At 39.3% G+C, this 21,954-nt stretch overlaps 1 protein-coding gene across 2 annotated transcripts; it reads right to left on the bottom strand.

Moving 5' to 3' along the window:
- Positions 1-1,755: 1,755 nt before the first annotated feature.
- Positions 1,756-21,310, bottom strand: rspo1 (R-spondin 1). 2 transcript variants are annotated; one of them, XM_027001525.2, is made up of 6 exons: positions 20,864-21,310; positions 15,968-16,554; positions 12,176-12,367; positions 9,613-9,756; positions 7,802-8,011; positions 1,756-3,239 (listed from the first exon to the last, which is right to left on the bottom strand). In XM_027001525.2, exons 2-6 carry the CDS (start codon positions 16,062-16,064, stop codon positions 3,088-3,090), a joined length of 795 nt encoding a protein of 264 aa, XP_026857326.1. In that variant the 5' UTR covers positions 16,065-16,554; positions 20,864-21,310; the 3' UTR covers positions 1,756-3,087. The 2 variants fall into 2 exon arrangements, with proteins under 2 accessions (XP_026857326.1, XP_026857327.1); XM_027001526.2 differs by having other exon boundaries at positions 15,968-16,551.
- Positions 21,311-21,954: the final 644 nt, after the last annotated feature.

The following is a 21,954-nucleotide window of genomic DNA, read 5'->3' as shown; positions in this document are numbered from 1 at the left end:
CCTCAAGCTTCAACCCTGCAATTGTGTTCCATTTTATCTCCAATTGTAAGTCATTTATATACTGAGTGACAGTTGGTAGGAGATTGCACATTTGGAACATGAGGTAGAAAGAAGAGAAAAAGGACTCAAATGTGTTTGGGGTGGAGTGAAAATCAACAGAAGAATGATGTCATTGACATACCTCATAAAAACAAAAAAGAATTGGCACTACTACCAATGGCAGTTAGGTCTTGCAAGGTTTTCTAAATAGAGAAGTAATTTAAATATGGGATGATTTACCAGTACGGTGCGTCTAGTACAGTCAACACATCAGAGGCAACATCAATCCACCACTGGGTAGGGCCAGTGAGACGGACTGAGGACTGAGAGAGAGCAAGGTGATAGAGAGAAGCAAAAGCTCTATGGAGAGGAGTAGGGAACAGAGTGATAGGGTGAATGAGAGGGGTGAGGAGCAGTGGGATAGGGTGAATGAGAGGGGTGAGGAGCAGAGTGATAGGGTGAATGAGAGAGGTGAGGAGCAGTGGGATAGGGTGAATGAGAGAGGTGAGGAGCAGTGGGATAGGGTGAATGAGAGAGGTGAGGAGCAGTGGGATAGGGTGAATGAGAGAGGTGAGGAGCAGAGTGATAGGGTGAATGAGAGAGGTGAGGAGCAGTGGGATAGGGTGAATGAGAGAGGTGAGGAGCAGTGGGATAGGGTGAATGAAAGAGGTGAGGAGCAGTGGGATAGGGTGAATGAGAGAGGTGAGGAGCAGTGGGATAGGGTGAATGAGAGAGGTGAGGAGCAGTGGGATAGGGTGAATGAGAGGGGTGAGGAACAGTGGGATAGGGTGAATGAGAGGGGTGAGGAGCAGAGTGATAGGGTGAATGAGAGAGGTAAGGAGCAGTGGAATAGGGTGAATGAGAGAGGTGAGGAACAGTGGGATAGGGTGAATGAGAGGGGTGAGGAGCAGTGGAATAGGGTGAATGAGAGGGGTGAGGAGCAGTGGGATAGGGTGAATGAGAGGGGTGAGGAGCAGTGGAATAGGGTGAATGAGAGGGGTGAGGGACAAAGTGAATGAGGGAGAGCTGCATCCTAGGGAGTCCACGCAAGAATTTATGGTCAGGAAGGGGAATGAAGGCATGATATATGGAGAACTCCCTACCATTATCCAGTCCTCCCCTCCAAAATGAGAAACGGCTGTTGAGGTTGCAGGGCATAGTTCACTTTAGACCCCGCCCCCTGGCCATGTCACATCATTAGTTTTTATTTCTGTCTCTGCTTTTACAGCTCTTGCCTGGACGCCAGCCACAGCTATGCTTTCTGACCCACACTCACTGTGTTGGATGAGCACGGCACGCGATCACTCATACGTGCCAAGACGGCATCCCATCTCTCAGAGACATGGCCTGGAAACCCAAATCACTAATCAATAATGTATCTCTTAGACTTGCTGCTCGTCTTGTCACACACACACACTCCAGCACCCGCAGATGAGGAAGTGTGGGAGTGTCATCACTGGTGGGACACTTCCTGCACTTTTATTAAAAACAGGCCTGCATATCCTAGCCTAATGACTCCTGAATTTGGATTCAACTGCTCTACAGAGTGCTCCACAAATTATCCTCTTTGTTTCAGGTAAATGTTAATAATGAGACCTCTTTTGTAAAATCAAATGAATGATAAAAATTACAATAAAATTAAACTAAACTAAAATTTAAAATAAATGTAAAAGTGTTACAGAGAACATGTAAATGAATGTAGCAATGCAATGTGAGTAGATGACAAGTAATTTTATTTTATGCATGAGTTTCAAATAATAAAATATACAATAACAAAGAATATTGTATTAATGAAGTAATCAGGATCAATATAACTGAAGATGACAATTTCAGCGTTAGAATCCTCATCACAAATGTCCATTATGAAAATCTACTAAGGAAGCAAATATTTTTGTGTTAAGCAAAAAGACCAAGAAAATGCTACAAAAAAGTCAATGAAAGTCCTATTGCATCACTTGTATGATAGAATGATGTATGATAGAATGATGTATTCTCTGCAACTGCTGTATACTGCTGGATGTTATGGATTACTTGCTAAATATATCTGACCCTGTTGCAAACATATAGGTAAAATAACTGTCCCGCCATATAGTATGTAGATTGCTGTACTTTATATGAAGCCTATCTGTGCTGCTGCAATGTATCCTTTTTCTCTGGCCTGGTCACATGTACATCTGCATTTCCTCACAAATCATTCTGAACATTCAAACGAGCTTCATCTCTTTTCCTCCTGAACCTATGAAAACAAAGACATAAACAAAGACACACAAACTCAAGCATAGATCACATATTTCTCAAACATACCTTTTACATTCTGTCGTTACTTTGCAGATTACTGTGTTTTAGTTTGATTGGCCAGTAAATATAGGTAGCCAGAGTGAACTGAAATAGAAAACTTGTCTGACTGATGATGAATGTTTCAACTGATTTTGAATCAGACTGTCACAACAATGATAAAAGCTTTGTTCTTCTCTTTCACTAAACCACTCATTAGTTCCAGTGACTTTTTTTGTTTCATCATAAAATAGAAATAAAAAACTAAAGTGTCTTGATAGTGTTGATTTTTCCCATGCCTACTTTTGTTCCGTACTTATTCCAAAAGTAAACACAGCCAACACCGGAGTAGGAAAACGAATTGTTTGTCATAAGGAAAACATGCCAACAGAAATTGACTGTTAAACATGAGGAGGAAGACGCTTCAGTTAGATACAAGAGCGGGATCAAAACATTTCACCCACTAAACCTTCCTTACGGGCACATGGACGGAGGGCCGACCTTTCACAAGCACGGCCTTTCAAAAGTGCTTCCAACTGCACAACCAAAATGCCTTCTTGCTACTCCTTGCCTAGATGTATACAGTACATAGACATCATTATTTATTGCAGTAGTCCTCCAGTTCTCTTTCAGCATTTCCATCAATAATCAGCAGCGTTGTTCCTCTTCAGCATCACTTTGACACTGTCCCTGTTGAATGGAGAAACCCGGCAGTCATCTGGGGGCGCTCGACGCTGTTCCTGGTCTGTAGCCCCGCCCGCTGCTGCTGCAAGGCTAAGTCGTGGTGCTTGTTGTAGTGGGTCTAATAGTGCTTGCTGGGCTATGGGTATTTTTCCTCTTGCCACCCCCTTTGCCACTCTCCTTGGAGTCTCGGCCACGGCTTTTGCCATTTGATGCTCCTCGGTTCTTTGGAGGACCCTTTTCTCCTGAACAAGACAAGGAAATTCATACCTTTAGAATGCTTGTGGCTCACTACCTATGTTTAGTTTGAAGAACTATAGGTATTTCAAACATGAGACTAAATTCATCTTTGTAATTCAAAAATGGGATTAAATAACAATGCAGCTGGGATTAGATTGTGACATTGTTTTTTAGAAATTAAAAGCTTCTTGCTTTCATAGTCATTATTTCTAAAGTAAGAGTGCAGAGTTGTTTGTGAATGCCATAATGATGCAATGCAGCACAGTCTGATGATGACAGGCAACACACACCAGTCCTCCGTATGCCATAACTGTGGCTCAGACATTAATAATCAAGGCCTCGTGAAGGTTGACGCCCAGGGCTGGAGAAGTCTCAACACTCAAGGAGACAAAGCTAGCAGGAACATAATGGTCTTTATAAACACTGAAGCTGGCTGAGGTGAGTCGCTCTTCCAAAAGCTCTCCTCTCACAACTAACCTCTTTGTGTGTATGTGTCTGTCACTTATTTTAAGTGCATAACCACTTCATCAGTACAAACATCCATTAGAGAGGCTTTCAAAGACCTGGGGTCAGAGAGAGAAATACCGCCAAGCATGAACGTGAGAAGGCCAGAATATGATAACTCCAAATAGTCAGCTGGTCCTGGACTAGTGCTGCTTTACATATCAATACAACATTTAGAATCAGAGTTATGTGTAAGATGCAATACATTAACCAGGCTGGTCAGGCCCAAAGCACGCTCACTGAAACTTCAGCCATAGAACTCTCAAAAACAAGGGGAAAGGAACACAGGCTGGTCCATTTCTCTCCAGTCTCACCAGCACTACTGTAAGGAGTGAGGCCCTCCATGCTGTCTGAGGTTTGTTATGAAGTTGGTGTTGTGAGTCTCAGTTTCCTGGAAACAGAGTCAACACTCATATGGGGCTGGAGAGCATTTGCTTCGTGTTTGATGACATGAGCCTTACGGCGACTCTGCACTGCTCACACTGGCGCTCTGTTCACCTTAAAGCTTTATAGTCCTTTGACTCCCCTTCCCCCCCACCAAACCCCACCCCAAAAAAGAAATCTCATCTGTTCTGTGTCTTGGTAGCAGTCTGCCGACCTTGAAGGCGACATGGTTTACACACACACACACACACACACACACACACACACACACACACACACACACACACACGCGCAAAAAAAAAACCTATTGGATCAAGTGAAAAGCTGCCAAATATATCTAGAGTAACATGATGGTGATGTCATTTTTGTCGAAATGCAAGATTACCATTGTGCCTATAAAACATTTAACCCTTGGCTGAAACTCAGCATGGCATGACCAGGGATGTAAATACAGGTTAAGATTCAATATCTTATGCATGCAATTAATGCAATTGATTACTGGCCAGAAAATCTGAGAATACTAATCACAGATGCAATAGTTCTAGTTCTTGTGTTCAGTGGATCTTTTTTCAAGATATCTTTTCTATAAAGGCTTATTTTCAGAGTCGCCTATGATCAGGTTTCAGTGAAGGGGTGCAAGAAATAACTCAGAGATTAAGTTTCACTGCTCTATGAGTATTTCTCTCTCTAGATCAAGCCTGTAATAGATTTGGCCAATTCTGGTTAAGGGGGTACTGATGCTTGTTTGATTGAGTGTGTCACTGTATGCTCTGTTTCGGAGTTTGACCTGTATTAACAGCTTGATGATAATGCAATATTAAAACAGTGTTAAACTGTTTGGAATTTACACTTAGAAATCTGACATACATACAATTGATACACTACTCAGTAACTACAGCCTAAGTAAAAATGTTCCAGGATCTTATTCAGTCTCTTTCTTCAATAAAGATTGTAAATGTTCTATCGTGAACATATATTTATGAAGACAAAAACAACAAAAACAAAAAAATGTACAAAATCTGTGACGGTGAGTACCACTTTTAAAAGAGAGGCATGAACACTAAAGAAAGTTGTATCAAAATCTCAAAATCTCAGAATTCTCAAACAATTTTGCCTGCTAGAATAAATTCCATGTTTACAAACATGCCTTGTGTGCATGAAAATGTTCTAAAACATTTTTATAAACTATGAATATAACCTTTAACATCTATAATTTGTTGATAAGAAGAGAACATTAAAGCGAGGAAAAGCTCAGTGTGTGCCCTTTTATGATGATTTTGGCAGAACAATTCTAAATATTGAACTTTTAATTGAGTTTGACTCCTGCAACAACATGTGTAATAATTTGAATTCCTTAAGTGCATTTAACAAGGGCCTGGCACAAGACTGAATAAGAAGTTCTGATGTGGGTTTTAATGTATTTGAGCTACTATCCTGGACAGTCTCTAGCTAAATGTAAGATGTTAAATCACAAGTCTGTCAATGAGACAATACCTGGAGACATCCAGACCCCACTATTTCCCAAGGGTCTGTACTGTATTACTGTTTGCTCTGTATAAAACACTCCAACTTGCAAAAGGAATTTAGTTACAAATTCACAATATGCCTTCATTTTGAGGCTCTCATAATGATGATTCACAGGCTAGAGTGAGTTTAAAAAGAGCAAGGCCCCCTATCACTCAGGGGGAGAGGAAGCCTGCCCTCGTGCTCACAGCGGAGTGCCCTCATTAGCTCACCTCTGATAGATCGCTAATGGGTCCGGGGCCAGGCTCCATTCATTTATGACAGCAGTGATTACAACTCTCCTCAACCCAACCTAAACACAGCGGCCAGACAAAGGCAATCACACGTTCAGCAAATTTGTTTTCGTACAAACCTATCTATTAAGCTCTATGAAGAGGGAGGTGAGGAAAAAATAGCAAGAACTCAGCCAAATTGACACAAAGCATGAGATCTGCAGAGCAGTAAATCACTGGTGTTATACAAGCACTGCCCCCTGTGATTTTTACAGCAGCCTAGTTGGACAATTGCAGCAGATGCATTTACAGCCTTGCTAATTTAGCACAAAATGTACATTTACACATATGGAGGGAAAAGGTGACAGTGAGATCAAGGTACCCAGCACTTAGACATACATATGCATTTCCAACAGAGGATGATCTTTCTCACATTCCTACTATGACTATAAAAAGCAGAGGCAAATAATAAACGCAGCTTCCCATTAACATGTCGCATCAGAGCTTTAGGTCTGGATTTTTCTAAATTGTTCAGCAAACACACACATTTGGAAGGCAGTATCAAACTTTTATGAGGTAGTTTATAATTTATGTTATTTAGATCCAGGTTTGGAATTCTTTCCAAAATGCAGGTTCAGTACAGTATAATGGGCCCCTCATTTTTCAGATTGTTCTGTCACATACAGCCTAGCAGAGAACCCGCTTCTCGCCAAAGAAGAACACACGTCTCAGTGGACTTGAAACAAAAGTTTAAAAAAGAGTAAAAACTTCATGGGATGAAAATGTGGTGCTTGAATTATGTAAATTATTTTTTCATAATTAGGTAATAATTATGTAATACGCTTTTTTTCTTAATTGCTGTTCACTCAATGTCATCTTTAACAACTTTATGAAGGGCATGTTGCAAGCATCATCTAGCACTGAAAGGGGTACATGTGCAGCAGTATTCAGACAGACGTTGTGAGTTAATGAGGGGTCAAGCTAAAATAAAAATAAAAAAACTTCACAGAGGCTCCTGCAAAGCTCCCTGCTGTGTGTAGGGTGGCGTGAGCAGAACTGCACTCAGGAAATGGGACCACTGCAATGCTAATCACTACAGAACAGATAATGTGAACAAGAGAGGAACAAAAGCAAAAATTTGGAACAGCAATCTCAAGTGCAATTGCATAAAATGGCCACCCTTTGCACTTGGAGCCTGAATAATCTCCTCACAAGGTTGGGAGCTCTCCCAAGCATGGACCTTAATGCAATTAGAGTTCAAATGTTTCACAAGGACCACTTTATAAGCAAGGAAGAAAATTTAAGTTTTCTTGAAAACAAGCTGGCCAAACATGATATCCCTGATATAAATCATTAAATCTAATAAACTCAATGTAGTGCCCAAGACATTTTAGTTACTACAGCAAACTGGCCAATGAACATTTTTCACGGAACTCCATAATAAGTTGTGGTAATGAGATATATGATAGCAAATGCCTGAAATATAGTTAGGTTCTAAAATGCAAGTTGAATTTCAGAAATGGGTTTATTTAAATCTAATATATATAGACCAAGTGCAGGTTATTATACTGATAATTGCTGCTGGTTGTTTATCGCTCATGTTTACAGATTATTTCAATATAATATAACCCAATTATGGCACCTTAAACTACAAAAACAAATCTAACTTGGCTTCTAGCTGCTGTGCCCATATGGACGTGTAAGGAGAGCCATGGAAGATTAGCTGGGAATACATACATGACCATGGGGTGGTGGCATAGGTTCTCCATAAGCAGATATCCATCTACCTCATTACTGTTCCACTGAGTAAATATTTGCTTTACTGCAAATGCCCACAAATATGTCCAAGTTCAAAAACAACATCCAGGCCTACCTTTTCACATAAGCCATCATCACCTCCAAGGTGACCCCTCTATGCCCCGTGGCCCTCTGCCCCATCATACCTTTTCCACATGGGATCCTCTTTGGCAAGCTGCACCTCTGGATCTCAGTCTCAGGAGCACAGGTGGAGGACGCAGCCCCAGTGACAGTGGCTGGGCTAGGAGCCTGCATGGGCTGCCTCCTGCGGCTCTGGTTGCCCTTTTTGAAACCACAGATTTTGTTTTTCTTCATGCAAGGGCCCCACTGACTCCATTCACCCAGCTCACATTGTACTGCAATGAGCAAAAGAGTAAAGCTGAACAAAACAGCTTGGTCTTCAGTGCGAAAAGACTTTTATTTCCAAGATCACACTGATTCAGTGTCTGAGGTGCAGATCAAGAGTTAAACAAACATATCTGTGAACTGTAAGGGGTGTATGATGGTTGTGATGTCCAGCATCAATATTTTTCTTATTTCTCTACACTAAAAAGCACAGCACTTTTATTATATGTGGTGAACTCCATTTTTGTCCAACATTGACACATTCTCAAGCCTCAATCTTGATTTCCATGTGGCATGGGCTGTTTTCAATTATAGACTGAATTTCATCATTTTATTTTTTGTACTTTTTGGGGTATTCTTGAATATCTGGAAGTGTTTTGTGTGTGTGTGTGTGTGTGAGTGTGTGTGTGTGTGTGTGTGTGTGTGTGTGTGTGTGTGTGTGTGTGTGTGTGTGTGTGTGTGTGTGTGTGTAGCAGAAAAGGTGAAGGAACTTGATGTTGCCAAAGACAGCAACATACAGAGAAAAATATGACAATATGTGCTGCCCTGACTGTTGATAAAGGTAAGAGAGTAATGCCTTGGAGGCTGAGACTCCTAATTTAAAGGCCGACTGCTTAGAGGAGCAAGAGCAGCCATGTCATTAGCACTGTGTTTTTCTGGCTTATTTTCAAAACAAATTAAGTTCATCTCATCCAGCAGTGCTCTCTCTAGTGTTCCTCTCTCTAGTGACTGAGAAGCCCAAGATAAAACAGTAATGAAACAAGGCCCTGTATCCCTGCAAGTTTCCTCTATTGCTCTGTGAATGCTGCAATTAATACTTGTGTTTGGAAACAGAATCCCATATTTTTAACAGGTACCAATCTTGATTTTTCAAAGAACTAATATTAAAGCTTTCAAGGCTGCATCCACATGTAGCCTCCAGCCTACCTCCAGTGGACTACATTCTCATAATCCTCCTGTTCATTCCCAATGCCCTCTTTATTAAGTTTGTCTGTGTCTAATGTCCCTAATATCTCTGTGTACAGTATTTATACCTGCCTGTTTTACTTTTGTTTCACAAAGTCTTGCTCAGCATTTTTCTAGCATTTCCAAGATGGTGTTGTTTGTACTTATCTCTTCTTGTTGTATTTTTTTTTTTTACTTTTTGCCTATCCCTTGTCAGTTTGGTCTGCCTAGCCATTTGTCTTTACTGGCATTGGACCTAGCCTGTTTTTTGTTTTTTTTAATATATTATATAATACCAATATAAAATGAGTCTTCCTTTTCTAGATAACCAATGGTGTAGATTGTCCTTTTATATGAAACAGCATGAAGTTAACAGTAGTGTTTTAAGATTCAGATAAAATACATGATAAAACAGTAATATAGAGAGTAAATGAAAATGTTTACCAAGTAGTAGCAACTCTTATAGTATACAAATATTGCAAGGTATCTGTTGGCAGCAGCTGATATATTTATACTATAACATAATGCAAGTCAATGTAATATAATACAAGTCAATGTAATATATAACATAAAATATGTCAAGAGTATCACTAGTAACACAGTGTTCCACATGTAGCGTTTCCTTATTGTCATCATGCACAAGTTTGGGAAATATAAGGTCGCTCACCTGCACATTCCATTGTGCTGTTGATGGTACTTAAGCCTTCTGGGCAGCTGTGGTAACACCGGCCACTGTGTGAATATAAACCTTCCTTACATTTTGCACAAAATGTTCGACTAAAGCAGTCTACACAGTTTTCGATCTTGCATTCTGGAAGAAAGAAAAAAAAGATGGTTGTGGTAGTGCCTTTCATCATTTGCTGAACTTAATGCTGTCAGTGAATTTACACTATTCAACACTATCCATTTTCTATGATTAGAGTAAAACAGATTCAAAATGTATATGGCTGACCTTACTTAGAAGAAGTTAGGGAAGGTGAGTCATGAACATTTTTAAGTGAACTTTGCAAGCTGAGTAAACGCTCTTTGGAGATTTATTGGTAGAGGAGGAAACTACAATCATCAAGGGAGACCACATATACAGGCATTAAAGTATACCATAAATAACATCCAAAACCTTTTAAAACCATGTGTTGACCTCTACCTGCAGCTTCCTATCCAGTCACCCTTTAAAAGCAGCAGGCCCAGTCCAAGAGACCTGCACGTCAGAGCTGTATGCGTTTTCACACACCTCTAGCTCATTACAAGTTTAGCATCTTCTTTCAAAAAAAAACCCCAATCAAACTACTTTAAATTAGAGACAGCTCTACATGTTGACAGAATGAATAACAAACACCTACCAACAAGACTACTGGAATATGCTTCCCCACCCTAAACCCCAACATCATTAATTCTGCACTTAAAACAGAGCCAATTCATTTCTTTGCATTTTGGATCATGTCACATAATGTTTCATACATTAATCTAAATGCCTGAATTTATAGATGGGGTCTCGACAGTATCTGTTTCAGGCAAGATTTAAACATGTTTCCATTGAGAAGGTCATGATAAAGGGGGATACGGGGAAGAAAATCTAGTTTGCAGCATGGGAACCTGTCAAAAAAACCCATTTTGAGTAGACACCTTTGAGGCAGTTACACATTCTTATCTACTCCAGCTGGGCCTGAGCCAAAGACACGAGAGGGATTTGGAGAATTCTTGGTTCATGGTTTTTATTATAACCTCTGCTCTCAATTACTATATTAAAATACTTAACAAGTAAATTTGACATTTCTAATGTTTGGAGAGAATATATTTGAACTCAAGCATCTGCAAATGTACCTTTAATCTAAGATAAATGTTGTTAACTAGACATGTTGGAAATACGGAGATGAATCAAATGCAAGAGACCAATTGAATGACTGCAGTGAGTGAGCCACTGGAGCAGAGACAACACACAACAACACACAATAGTGAATATTGAATACTCATTTCCCATTCATTAGCTCACGTTTCCCTTCCTTTGTCCTCTTACATCAGTTTAAGGCAGCACAAATGTTATTATGAATATTAAATATTATGTATAGTAAAGCTACAATAGCCTGGACAGGTCCACATCTGTGGAAACACCAACTCTTACTGCTGATAACAAGGGCAATTGTTCTGTCAAATGGGTCCCTGTCAGTACATAGCACTACTAAGGAGACAGGCTATCAACAATGTTAAACTTCAAAAAGACTGGCTTTGCTTGTGAAAAATAAACACCACAGGGAAATAGCTTCCCTGTTATGTCTGTATTAAGATTACCTTTAATGATCATTTAGAAAAGATCTGAATCACCTCAACATCTGAGAGGTATTAAGTGATGTGATGCAAGAGTGTATCCCGCAAAACAAAAGTCATTTTCTTCCTGTAACAATATATAATGAGTCCAAGGTGCAGTTCACAGTAATTGGCTATCAAAAAGTGCTCCTACATCAAAAAGGAAAGGCCCATTCAATTTACAACTGGAAAAGCTCCCTTGGATCAAAGTAGGAAAATGCTAAAGATAAATAATTCTTTTCCATAACAAGATACCCTCAACCAGCTCATAATAGACACTGTGCAACTGTTTATTCAGGATTTTCCCAGATCATTCTTTTAATTACACTAAAATGTTCACACCTGTTGGTATCATAGACCTCAGTGCATTCATATTCAGTACACATACATGAGATGAAATGGAAATCCCTTTAAAATGTAGATAATAATTTAGTATATAAGCAACTTATGAGTTATGATTATCATAAACACTGCATTTACTGACCAAAGCTATAATGTAGCCCTCTTTAAAGAAACAAACAGTGTAGGACCAATGTTTTCCTTTACCCCCCCCCCCCCCGGGATCCTGTTTTTTACACACAAAGTAAAAGAAAACAGATCATTGGCTTGGCTGGACAAGCTGCATTGGTTTACTAGTACTGATGGAGTTCTTAAAATAAACAATAAATACATGCAGTGAATGTTTCCCTATTTTCACATCATCAAAGAAACCTATAGAGCACATGCTAAAGAAAGGGCCAACTGAACAGTTGTTCAGAAACAAAATCTATCAGGTCCACTAACATTAGTAGTTCCATTTGCTCATTTGTAGGAAAATAGGGGGAACCAAGAATTCAGTTCCAGGTGGAGCCGTCAAGTTTAAAACCTGCTTTGATTACTAATTTTTTTTAAGCATGTTACAATGCCGTTTCCCATCCACCAATACTCACGTGTGCACCTGTTCACATCACGATTTCGAATGCCATAATATCCTACAGGACAGGTGGCGAGGCACACCCCTGTCTGACGAATGTCATTCCTCTCCAAAAGGATAAAAAGGCGTGGACGGCATTTTGTGCATCCATTGTATTCTGAGCAGCTTTCACAGCCACTGGAGCAAGATGCCGGTCCATCCGTGCTTGCTGTTGGGACACAGTAAGGGACACAAGAAAGAAGCAGAAGACCAAATATTATAAGCATCAATAAAAGAATATGTGGAAATGATGCTCCAATGGCATCAGTATGACTCATTCAAAAAATAAGACTTACTTAACACTCCCTGAAAGACTTTTATCTTAAAGATGCTTTAGGCTACAAAGCTATTAAACAAAATGAGTTTAATATTTGCTTCTAGTTCAACTAAAAGCATGCTGAGCAATATTGTTCTAATGTTCTCACAATGTTTAATCTCACTGTATGAGATCCTCAACAGATTTTTACTAGAAGGCATTTCCGTTATAGAGGGATGTGGGATGATTTGGGCATCACAGCACCATCAGTAATACAATTAGCCTGCTCATGGAGATAAGAGATACAGAGGGACTTCTATTTATAAACTCACATATAACTTATAGCTAAAGAAACTCACAAATTCTCCACTTTGTTCCTCTTACATATGTGCATTTGCAGTGTCACTCTGTTTTATGGCAGAAAAATGCTCATCTCTGTACAAAGTGCATATCCTGTTTCTGGGGCTAGTCTCTGCCAGAGCCACGGTCATCTATGATGATTTACGGGCCTATGTGGTATCAGCTCTAAATATACACACATACACACTCTCAAGGCAATTCATCTGTGAAGCCTGTCTCACAGAGATAAAGCAGTTGGTAAGAGCATTAAAAATGTCCTGCTGAAAATATGCTGTACCATCAGTGCATCATGGTATCATTCCATGGGGATGTGTGCATGCAGCTGAGAATGCAGCAATCCTCTTACCACCACTAATAACACTAAGGAAATCATTATCCTGTAATATACTTAAATCATTATCTTATATCTTGTAATATTTAACTGAAGGCAAAGATGTGCCAGGGGTGCTCAAGTGGAACACAACATCATTTTTAAGCATACTGGTAATTCAATTCTAATAGCCCATTGGAACACTCTTTTGATGCTATGCTGATTCTTATCCTTCTTCTACAGCAGTATATGAGGTAGAGGCAGGGGGAGTATAGTAGATTCGTTCTCAGCATATGGCAAGAAAGTCATGTGCACATGAAGAAATGGAGCTGACATGAGAGACCCTCAGGCTAGAGGAGAACATCTGCACAAAACATTGCCATTTTTCCTCTTTTCATTATGCAGGTTCATTACATAAATCACAGACATCAATTAAACCATGTGGCCAGACAAGAAAGTGCCCAGTTATCAACAAAACATACAAGAGGAGATCCATATTGTTCCTCCAATGTAACCTAGTACAGAACCCTACCTCAAAGTGAATCAAAATGAGTTTGACCAGTGACTCTAAACATAAACATCTTCCAAACCATTTACACTTCTGGGGCAGAAGTCATCAAGCACCCAGGCATTCTCCATCTGATCACTGCATTCCTTCCCATTCCTGGGGGTTATGAGAAATGAAAAAATCCTCTCTACAGAAACAACAAATATGAAGCTAGCATGATATATGGACAGGCCTAAATACTCTTGCATTGGCCGTTATGCAACAGTGGGAAACCCAACACTACACACAGAAAAGCTAGTTGGAATAAGAGCTCACATAGAGCCTAATAGGAAGTAATAGGAACATAGACCGGGTACCCTTCATGAACAACTCACAGTGAAAGGATCAGGATTGGAGTAAAGCAACATTAGGGCACAAATCTGCCCCCAACTCTCTGCTGTTGCTCAAGCATCCTGGAGGGAATGAACAAGGATAGGCTAAATGAACTGCAGTCTGTTTTCCTAAACTGAAAACAGGAATTGAGCTCAGCTTAGCTGAACATCACAACCAAGACATTTTTGGCCTCAAAGTCAGTTCTGGCCAAGAAAGCACACAAAAACATTTTCTAGGAACAGTGTTAGTGAAGATAGCTGTATGAATTAGTGGAAATTGGATGGCATTTAGATAATAGTGACAAAACCCAAGAAAAAAAAGAAGACTGGACATTTAGTCCCAAAAATTCTAATATATTAAGAAAACATGGTAAATGGTGACATGGGAAAATATTTATTTAACCTTAGGTCTATATTACATTTAAATTTTGCATGTTTGAATTTCAGTTAGAAAAACGATTGTGAGATTAGCTATTAAAAGCTAATAAAATGTACAAAAACATATCTCATCTCATCTCTTCCATTGCTACCATGAGTCAGGTAGATCACTTGATTACTTGATTCCTGTGTAACAAAATGCATTAAGCAATGTGCCATCATACTGGGATGCAGGGAAATCTATCCTTTCTAAAGCAATCTGAAATCCAAACACAATTATACGCTTGGTCAAAATGAAATTAGACATTTTTGTTTAAATTGCATTTATAAACTACCCGCAAGTACAAGAATTTGACAGTAGCATGTTCTGAAATAGCAGATATCTGAATAAATTTTGCCCATAACATTCATGAAAGAATATCAAAGTAATGTCTTCAAAGAATTTAGGCAGACTTTGATCAGCAACGATGACTTTTTACTAATTATGCCTTATGATTTATTTCTTATTATAAGACCCTGTGATTCAGAGAAACAATATCATCGTCATATGAGCATATTGATCACACTGATTTTGATTACAATGGTAAAAAGCATGTCAGGTCATAAACTAGTCACAAATACATACGTATGTACTGTTACTGAATTGTAAAAATCTGCTCAGCGAAGCCTCCAGTGTTTAGTTAGCTACAGTACTCTCTAGAGGGAGCTCTTTTATACAATACAAATTCCAGATTGCTCCTTATAGAAAGAACTACTATGTGACATGGATGCAAATGAACAACACACACTAACCATAATATTATAAACTGGAAGTGTGGGAGATGATTTTGGAAATATTTCATATTATAACTTCCAAAGAATTTGGTTTTATTTGAAACAAAGGCTTCTGACAGAATACCAGCAAACAGTATCTGAATATTTTCAAACAAACTAAAATTGGACAATTAGTATTCCTAGTTAATGCCAGTTTAGCTGTGCGCTATAGTTTCAAATCCAATTCTTTCATTAATCAGTGCTCAGCAGAAATTGCAATTAGTATATATTAACGCTGTCTTACAAAAAGCTATTGTATCTTGAATCTGACATTTGTTAAACATCTAATATCACTTTACTCCTCAAACAGAACAGTACCCATAAAGGTATTTATATCATTTATTTGCAGGAAATAAACATCTATTTATGTATGTTTGCAAATACTTTAGCTTACAATGCTACAATGTTCTGAAAAGCATGTCTGTCTGAGTTATAATACTATACATGATATTCAATCTTTAAGAGAGAAGGCATTAAAACAATACACATTGCACATAAATACAAGCTTAATATAAAGGTAAAGAAAGAAAATGATTAAAATGAAAAAAAAAAGATTATTTGAAGGAAACTTCAGAGTAAACAATACGGTTAAAAATAAGTGTAATCTTTACTGCTGCGGTGAAACGTTTATAACAAACGTGCCAGTGGATGCAATTACTTTGTGACAAGAGTGAGCGAGAGAGACAGATATGGACTGCAAGAGAGAGCAAGAGAAACACAAAGAGGATGAGAGAGAGATCATGAGTGCTAGCATTACAGATGTCCTGACTCACTCTGTCTCTGCCTCCTTCCTCTGGAGACCTTGAGGTTGTCGCCGTGACCCATGGAGCTGAGGAAGATCGCCGCCAGCGCCACCAGTCCCAGCTGCATAGTCCCTGCTGCTCAGCCACGCTGGGTCTCCCCGCAGGCAGTCGGATCTGGCGGGTGCCCCCTACTTCCGCGCTGGGGCAGGTGGAGCACTGCAGCTGCTGCGATGCTGGGGCAGTCTACTGCCAGCTGTGGCTGTCACTCCCTTGAGTACAGGCTACAGCAGTCACAAGTGCAAACATGTCCAGGACACAAGCCATGACTGAATGAGGCTGAGGAGGATGTGGAAAAGGTGGTGTGGTGTGGTGTGGTGCTCAGGCATGAATAGACATAGTGAGAGGATCCTGTCACCAGAGAGCAAGCAGCCCTTCAACCCACAAAGCCGACCACAGCTGGACGGAGCTCGTAGCCCATAGCAGCAGCAGCAGCAGCCAGGAGAGCCTGGTGTGAGTGAGAGCCCCTGCCCAGGAGCATGTATCTTATTAGGGATGCTGGGAGGAGGAAGAGGTGGAGTACAAAAATAATGGGGAGAGGTTCTGGACTTCTACACCTGCTGGGGAGAGAGGGAAATGGAGACAGTTGAAGGTGGGTGGGGTGGGTGGAGAGAGAGAAAAACACAATGAGATGAGCTTTCAAATTACTGTTATGTCAGTACAACAAAAGAAAATCCAAATAGCTTAATCAATGGGAGATAGACATTTTTTAGCTTTTCACTAAATCATGTTGCATGAACTAAAATTCTTTAACAGAATGAGGTAAATGTAAACCATGACCACACTGTAAAGTACATTGCAATATATTTTAATACAACTTATGAATTAATATTATAACAGTGTAGGCTTTTCTTCATCCTTATAATCTCTAAGAACAGTTCAGTAGTTAGGATAGTACTGATTGTTACCCATGTTTCAGTGGAACAAGATAATCACAGCCAAGGTTAAATCCTCCCCAGTCATTACCAGCCAAAGTATAACCCAATACCACAAATATTTTTTTGTTAATGCACTTCATGCTGCCTTTTTGAGAAAGATGATGAATGGAAAAAACAGACAAATTTTTCTGAAGTCAGAAAAGAAAATCACAGCACAAGGTTCAGACATTAAATCATCCAAATTGTCACTTGTTTAAAGAAGAGAAATGGACTCTAGAAACTGCTATGCCTAGTCTGAATGGAAATTGATGCCTAGTCTGAATCTACGCAAAAGAGACCTCATGCCTGGAAACATCTCGAAGAGCAGAGCCATATTAGGCTACAGTCCCTTTGGCTATTGCGTCATTTTAAAAGTGAAGAAGACTTGCACTGATTCCTAGCATACCAAAATATACTAAATACTGACAGCTTTACAAACAATTAAATTTCATTCAAGATAATCCTGTTGTTTCCCTACACATCACCAGCTGTCACATCGATAAGATCACATTTTTCTAAATGTTTTTTATCCTTTGAGTAAAGAAAGTTTCAGTAAGCAAACTGTTATTTAACTGATTGTTCAGTAATGAAGAAAAGTAAGTTGAAGTATACAGAGAAAGGCCAGACATAGCAGATAAATATAACTTTCCATCTGCATAGTTTACAGACCAACAGAAAAGTAATCTGAATTGATCTTGAGATCGACCAGACAGCCTTCTTCAAGCAACAGATGAAAATACACGTCAAAGTTTATTTGGGACCCCCTTCACTCCCACCCCCACCCCCACCCCGGTGCAAATAAGTCAAGTCATTGTGAAACATTATTAATGTGAAACAGTACAGTGCTTAATTGCAGTGTGTGATATATCATCTGCAAAAGGAACACATCTCAGAGGGGAGTCCCACCCCTGCTCTGACTAGAGCCATAGGCAACATGTTGTACTGTCTACTGATTTACCACAGTGTACACAACAGGGTGACCAGGCTGAGCCCTAGAGCCACACTGTAAAATGTGAGATATGCAGCTGATAATAGGGAAAAAAAATCAGCAGTACACTAGATTCAGTCATGTTTAAGAAAATCTAGAACCCCCACCCCATTACCAACAACAGATAGTGTGGCCAAGGATTGTTAACATACACACTCACACATGTGCAGACATCAGTAGAGACACACAATACAGATGTACAAAAGTAACTTGATTGTTTCCATCTTTCACTTCAGCCACAATTTAAATGAGCATGAGCTCTCTTGAGTAGGCTATAACCCTCACATTATCTCCACAGCTTAGCTTTCATTCTGCTCCACCTCAAAGGATGTAGCCTCTCCGTGTAAAGTTTATTGGTCTATGACGATGAATAATAGACAAATGTCTTCAACACCTTCCTCATATTTATTAGCACAAGCCAAAAATGTCCCAGTGCCTGACCCAGTCAAATAATATTAATTGGGCGAGATGTATCACGTCTGACTCAGGGATATGCCAGAGCTGACCCAGTTTCCAGTCTCAGAATAAGCTTTTTCAGGACAATTTTAAAAAGGGAGGTTAGTTGTAGCTAAACAGTGGGATTATGAGTACTGTTCTGATAGAAAGATATTTCTGTAATCTCTTTAATCTAATCTACTTAAAATTGTTATGCTGTCTAGCCCTTTTGCTGATCTAATAACGCAGCCCTAACAGCGCAATAGGAGGCATCGTCTGTGCATGAGTGATCGTCTTATTGAGGGGCACTTAGGTACCTCTCCTGTGCCTCTGCTTCTCCATCTATTACCAAGGCGTCTCTCTGTTCCATGCATCCTCCTTTTAGCCTGACCTCAAACTAAAACTAGCAACTGAAACCCCTCGCCTAACACTCGGTAGATTGAATTGCCCGCTTTGTAAATTCTTTAGATTTATTAATTATTTAAACAGTGCTGAAAGGGAGCTGCCACTATTCAAAGAGGGAACACAAATGCCCCATTCCCTGTATAGGTGCAATAAAATGAGCCCTAAAAAGCCAGAGGACATATAGCACACCCCACTTATCCAGGAGACCCAGATATGATGGTATAGATCAAAAAGCCCTATAGCCCTGCGTAATCCATAAGATTTCAGCTGCAAGTTGAACCGGAACATTGAAAAGAGTAGAGCAATAAACAGGCCATAAACACACTCAGCGGTAAAGCCCCAAACAAAGCAAAGTGGATGTCTGGTCTGCTCTATGTTCAAGAGTAAGCTAACTTAAAAGCTATACACTATAGCAAGCAGAGCAAAACATAGACAATTGATAAGCTTTGCTGTCTCTTCCGGGCAGCTCGTGAAAAAGAGCTGACCCTTGTTTTAACAGTTTAAGAGTCCATTGCAGGTGTATGTAACGTACTGAAAATTGATATATAAATTTAACAGAGCAGTTTTACAGACATGGTACATAAATAAGTTTAAACTCGGTCTGCTGATTAATGTTCTGTGAGAGTAAGATGCAGACAATAAAGTACCATTTAATTTCTTACACCACTAATATTATCGGGGCATAAAGCCATACAAAATTCTAAATGTAACATCTGCACACTCAAACACCTGGCACCATCACACACCCTGAACAGGACCCACAGACGTTCGGCTCAGCTCCTGCGGTATACTAAAAGTGCCCAGAATGTGGAACAAATGTGAGTCTATCCTGAAGTTCTTCTTCTGTTGCTTTTAGCTCACATGCCTTTATCAGCCAAGGAACTAAAAAGGCACTGCTCTGTTCATGTCACACCCACCTTTCCAGCTTTTGTGTCAGAACAGGAGCATGTTCCACTTCTACACTTTCACTTAACACGTATAAACAGCCATGAGAAAGTACTCTCATTAAACATATTGCATGTCACTCATGCTCGTTCACTCAAATTTCTTTGCCTAAAACCACCAACTGGTTCTCGTAAAAGCTGAACTGTGCAGCTGGAATCTGGATTGGAACCTGGGGTTCCAGGGCCAGACATCCAAAAAGAACCAAGCTGTTTGTATCACTGTTTCACTGAGTATATCCCAGTTTTTCACAGCTCACATCCATTACATAGCCTATGGCAATCTTTCCTGAGAGAACTGCAAAGACTGGATTTTGTGAATAACAAGAATATTTTTGATCATACTGAACAAACATACTGCTTTTAAAAAAGTTAAAAGATGTCATAGAAATTGTCCCTGAGAAAACTGTCATAAAATAGGCATTTGATAAAGTAATAAATAAAGAAAACCTCCATCACTGTCCCTCCCACAGTGTATAAAGCACCACTCACAAAGGTCAGGGAAGGGAGAGGCAACAGGCTGAATGCTATAAGCATGCCCTCTACCCTAAAGCTTGTTTTATCCACAGACAGATCAGCAATGTCAAGTGCACAGTGCCAGAATAAAGCTCCCCAGTAGCCTGTTCCTTAAATGTGCATTGGCTTTGAAAGACCATAACTAGTCAAAGATATTAAAAAGTGTGCCCTAAAACAAATGCGATGTTACTTAGACTCAGATGGAGGAATTTAAGGCGTTTATATTTCAGCCCAACTTAGGCAGTAAAAATATAGATACCATTATATCTAATAACATTAGTGAGAACATATTTCTTTGTTTGCATGCAGATTTCATAACAAGGGGAAAATGTGAGTAGCATGTGCAATGATAATAATAATAATAATAATAATAATAATAATAATAATAATAATAGCCTAAATTCTAAATCTGACATCTAAAGATATATTACACCACGAAATTCAAAGAGTCGCAAACCAATAAACAGCTAAATATTTGTTAGCCTACATTAACCCAATAGAAGATAAACTATTAGTAAACCCTGAGTTTAAAAATAAGTAAATATGCATAATAGTTTAAGAAAACATGTCCTATGCGTCAACAAGCTGATATTACTTCACTTCAAATACAAATACATATGTGAATAACTAACAATTCATTCTGAATGATAATAATAATTCAACCTACCTACTATGTGCCGTTAGGACTCCCAGTTCTCCCAGTTCTCCCAATTTTATCTCAGTGTTGTGGAGGACCTCAGTAGAGCTTATGTGGGTATCCTTGCTGGCTTGTAAATAATGTGTGTTACTAAACACCTTCAGGGATCAACAGCTTGTCTCTTTAGGCTACAATGGGACAAACGTTTTGCAGCAAGGTCTCTGAGTTATGTCACCAAAATGTGGTATCATTTAACCTATATAATTCCCGTAACCAATTATGGAAGGCTTGCAAAAAATTAAAAGCAAAATGTGAAAAATTATAACCTTTAAAAATAAATATTTTTGATAAACTGTTAGATCCATTCAACTGCAACAAACCCTCAAAGGCCTTGGTTTCCTTACTGTTCTCTTTCATGCTCAAGTAAGTTCCACATAAATCCAATTTTAAAGCCCGGACAGCATCCAATTCCGCGCGGCGAGCCTCTGTCTCAGGAAGTTTGCATCCAACTCCATCCAGTGCAATTTCAGCGTGCAAACTATTGAGCTGGCCCCACCCCTACATCACCACATACTGGTGAGAGACGAAAAACCTGTGATGGAGTCATCGTTGGAGTAGTCTTTCTAAGCGAAAAATAAGAAAATAGTAAATAAAATAAAATAAAATAATTAAAAATGTTTCTTTTGCTGTTAAACTTGTTCTACAAAATACAACAATCTCTCCAAATACTTAAACTTTCCATGCCAAAAAACAAATAAACATATAAGTAACATATGCAGCTGTTCCTGGAGTCTTTAAGCGACTGAGATTGAGAACATCTAGTCTCTAATCATGTTTCCAGATCATTTTCATTTTGTGGTCACGTTTCTGTAATTATTTAGGACTCGAAAGCATATAAACAGAGTTAACACAGTGGAAGGTATATAAAATCCCCTTTACATGTAGCATTAAATAGCCGACATACGCCGTTATATATACCGCCGATGCATGTGAAAGAGTAACGCTCAGAATTGACCGCTTAGGTGATGCTAGAGTAAGAACGTAAAACTTCACTTGCTTCGGACTGTAAAATATCGACAACCAGGAAAACACAATATGTTTTGTTTCCCTGGTTATCTTTC

This window comes from Electrophorus electricus, chromosome 10 (assembly GCF_013358815.1).
Source record: "Electrophorus electricus isolate fEleEle1 chromosome 10, fEleEle1.pri, whole genome shotgun sequence".
In the NCBI taxonomy this organism is placed as follows: domain Eukaryota; kingdom Metazoa; phylum Chordata; class Actinopteri; order Gymnotiformes; family Gymnotidae; genus Electrophorus; species Electrophorus electricus.
Note: the sequence above shows the minus strand (reverse complement) of the source record. Positions and strands in the feature narration are given on the sequence as shown.

What these genes read in the sequence shown, in the direction of transcription:
- rspo1 (XM_027001525.2), bottom strand. Translation starts at nt 16,064, where the DNA reads ATGCAGCTGGGACTGGTGGCGCTGGCGGCGATCTTCCTCAGCTCCATG. An exon ending in AGGAAGGAGGCAGAGACAGA is followed by an intron (nt 12,368 to 15,967) that starts GTGAGTCAGGAC and finishes GTGTCCCAACAG; the next exon opens with CAAGCACGGATGGACCGGCA. An exon ending in TGATGTGAACAGGTGCACAC is followed by an intron (nt 9,757 to 12,175) that starts GTGAGTATTGGT and finishes TCTTTCTTCCAG; the next exon opens with AATGCAAGATCGAAAACTGT.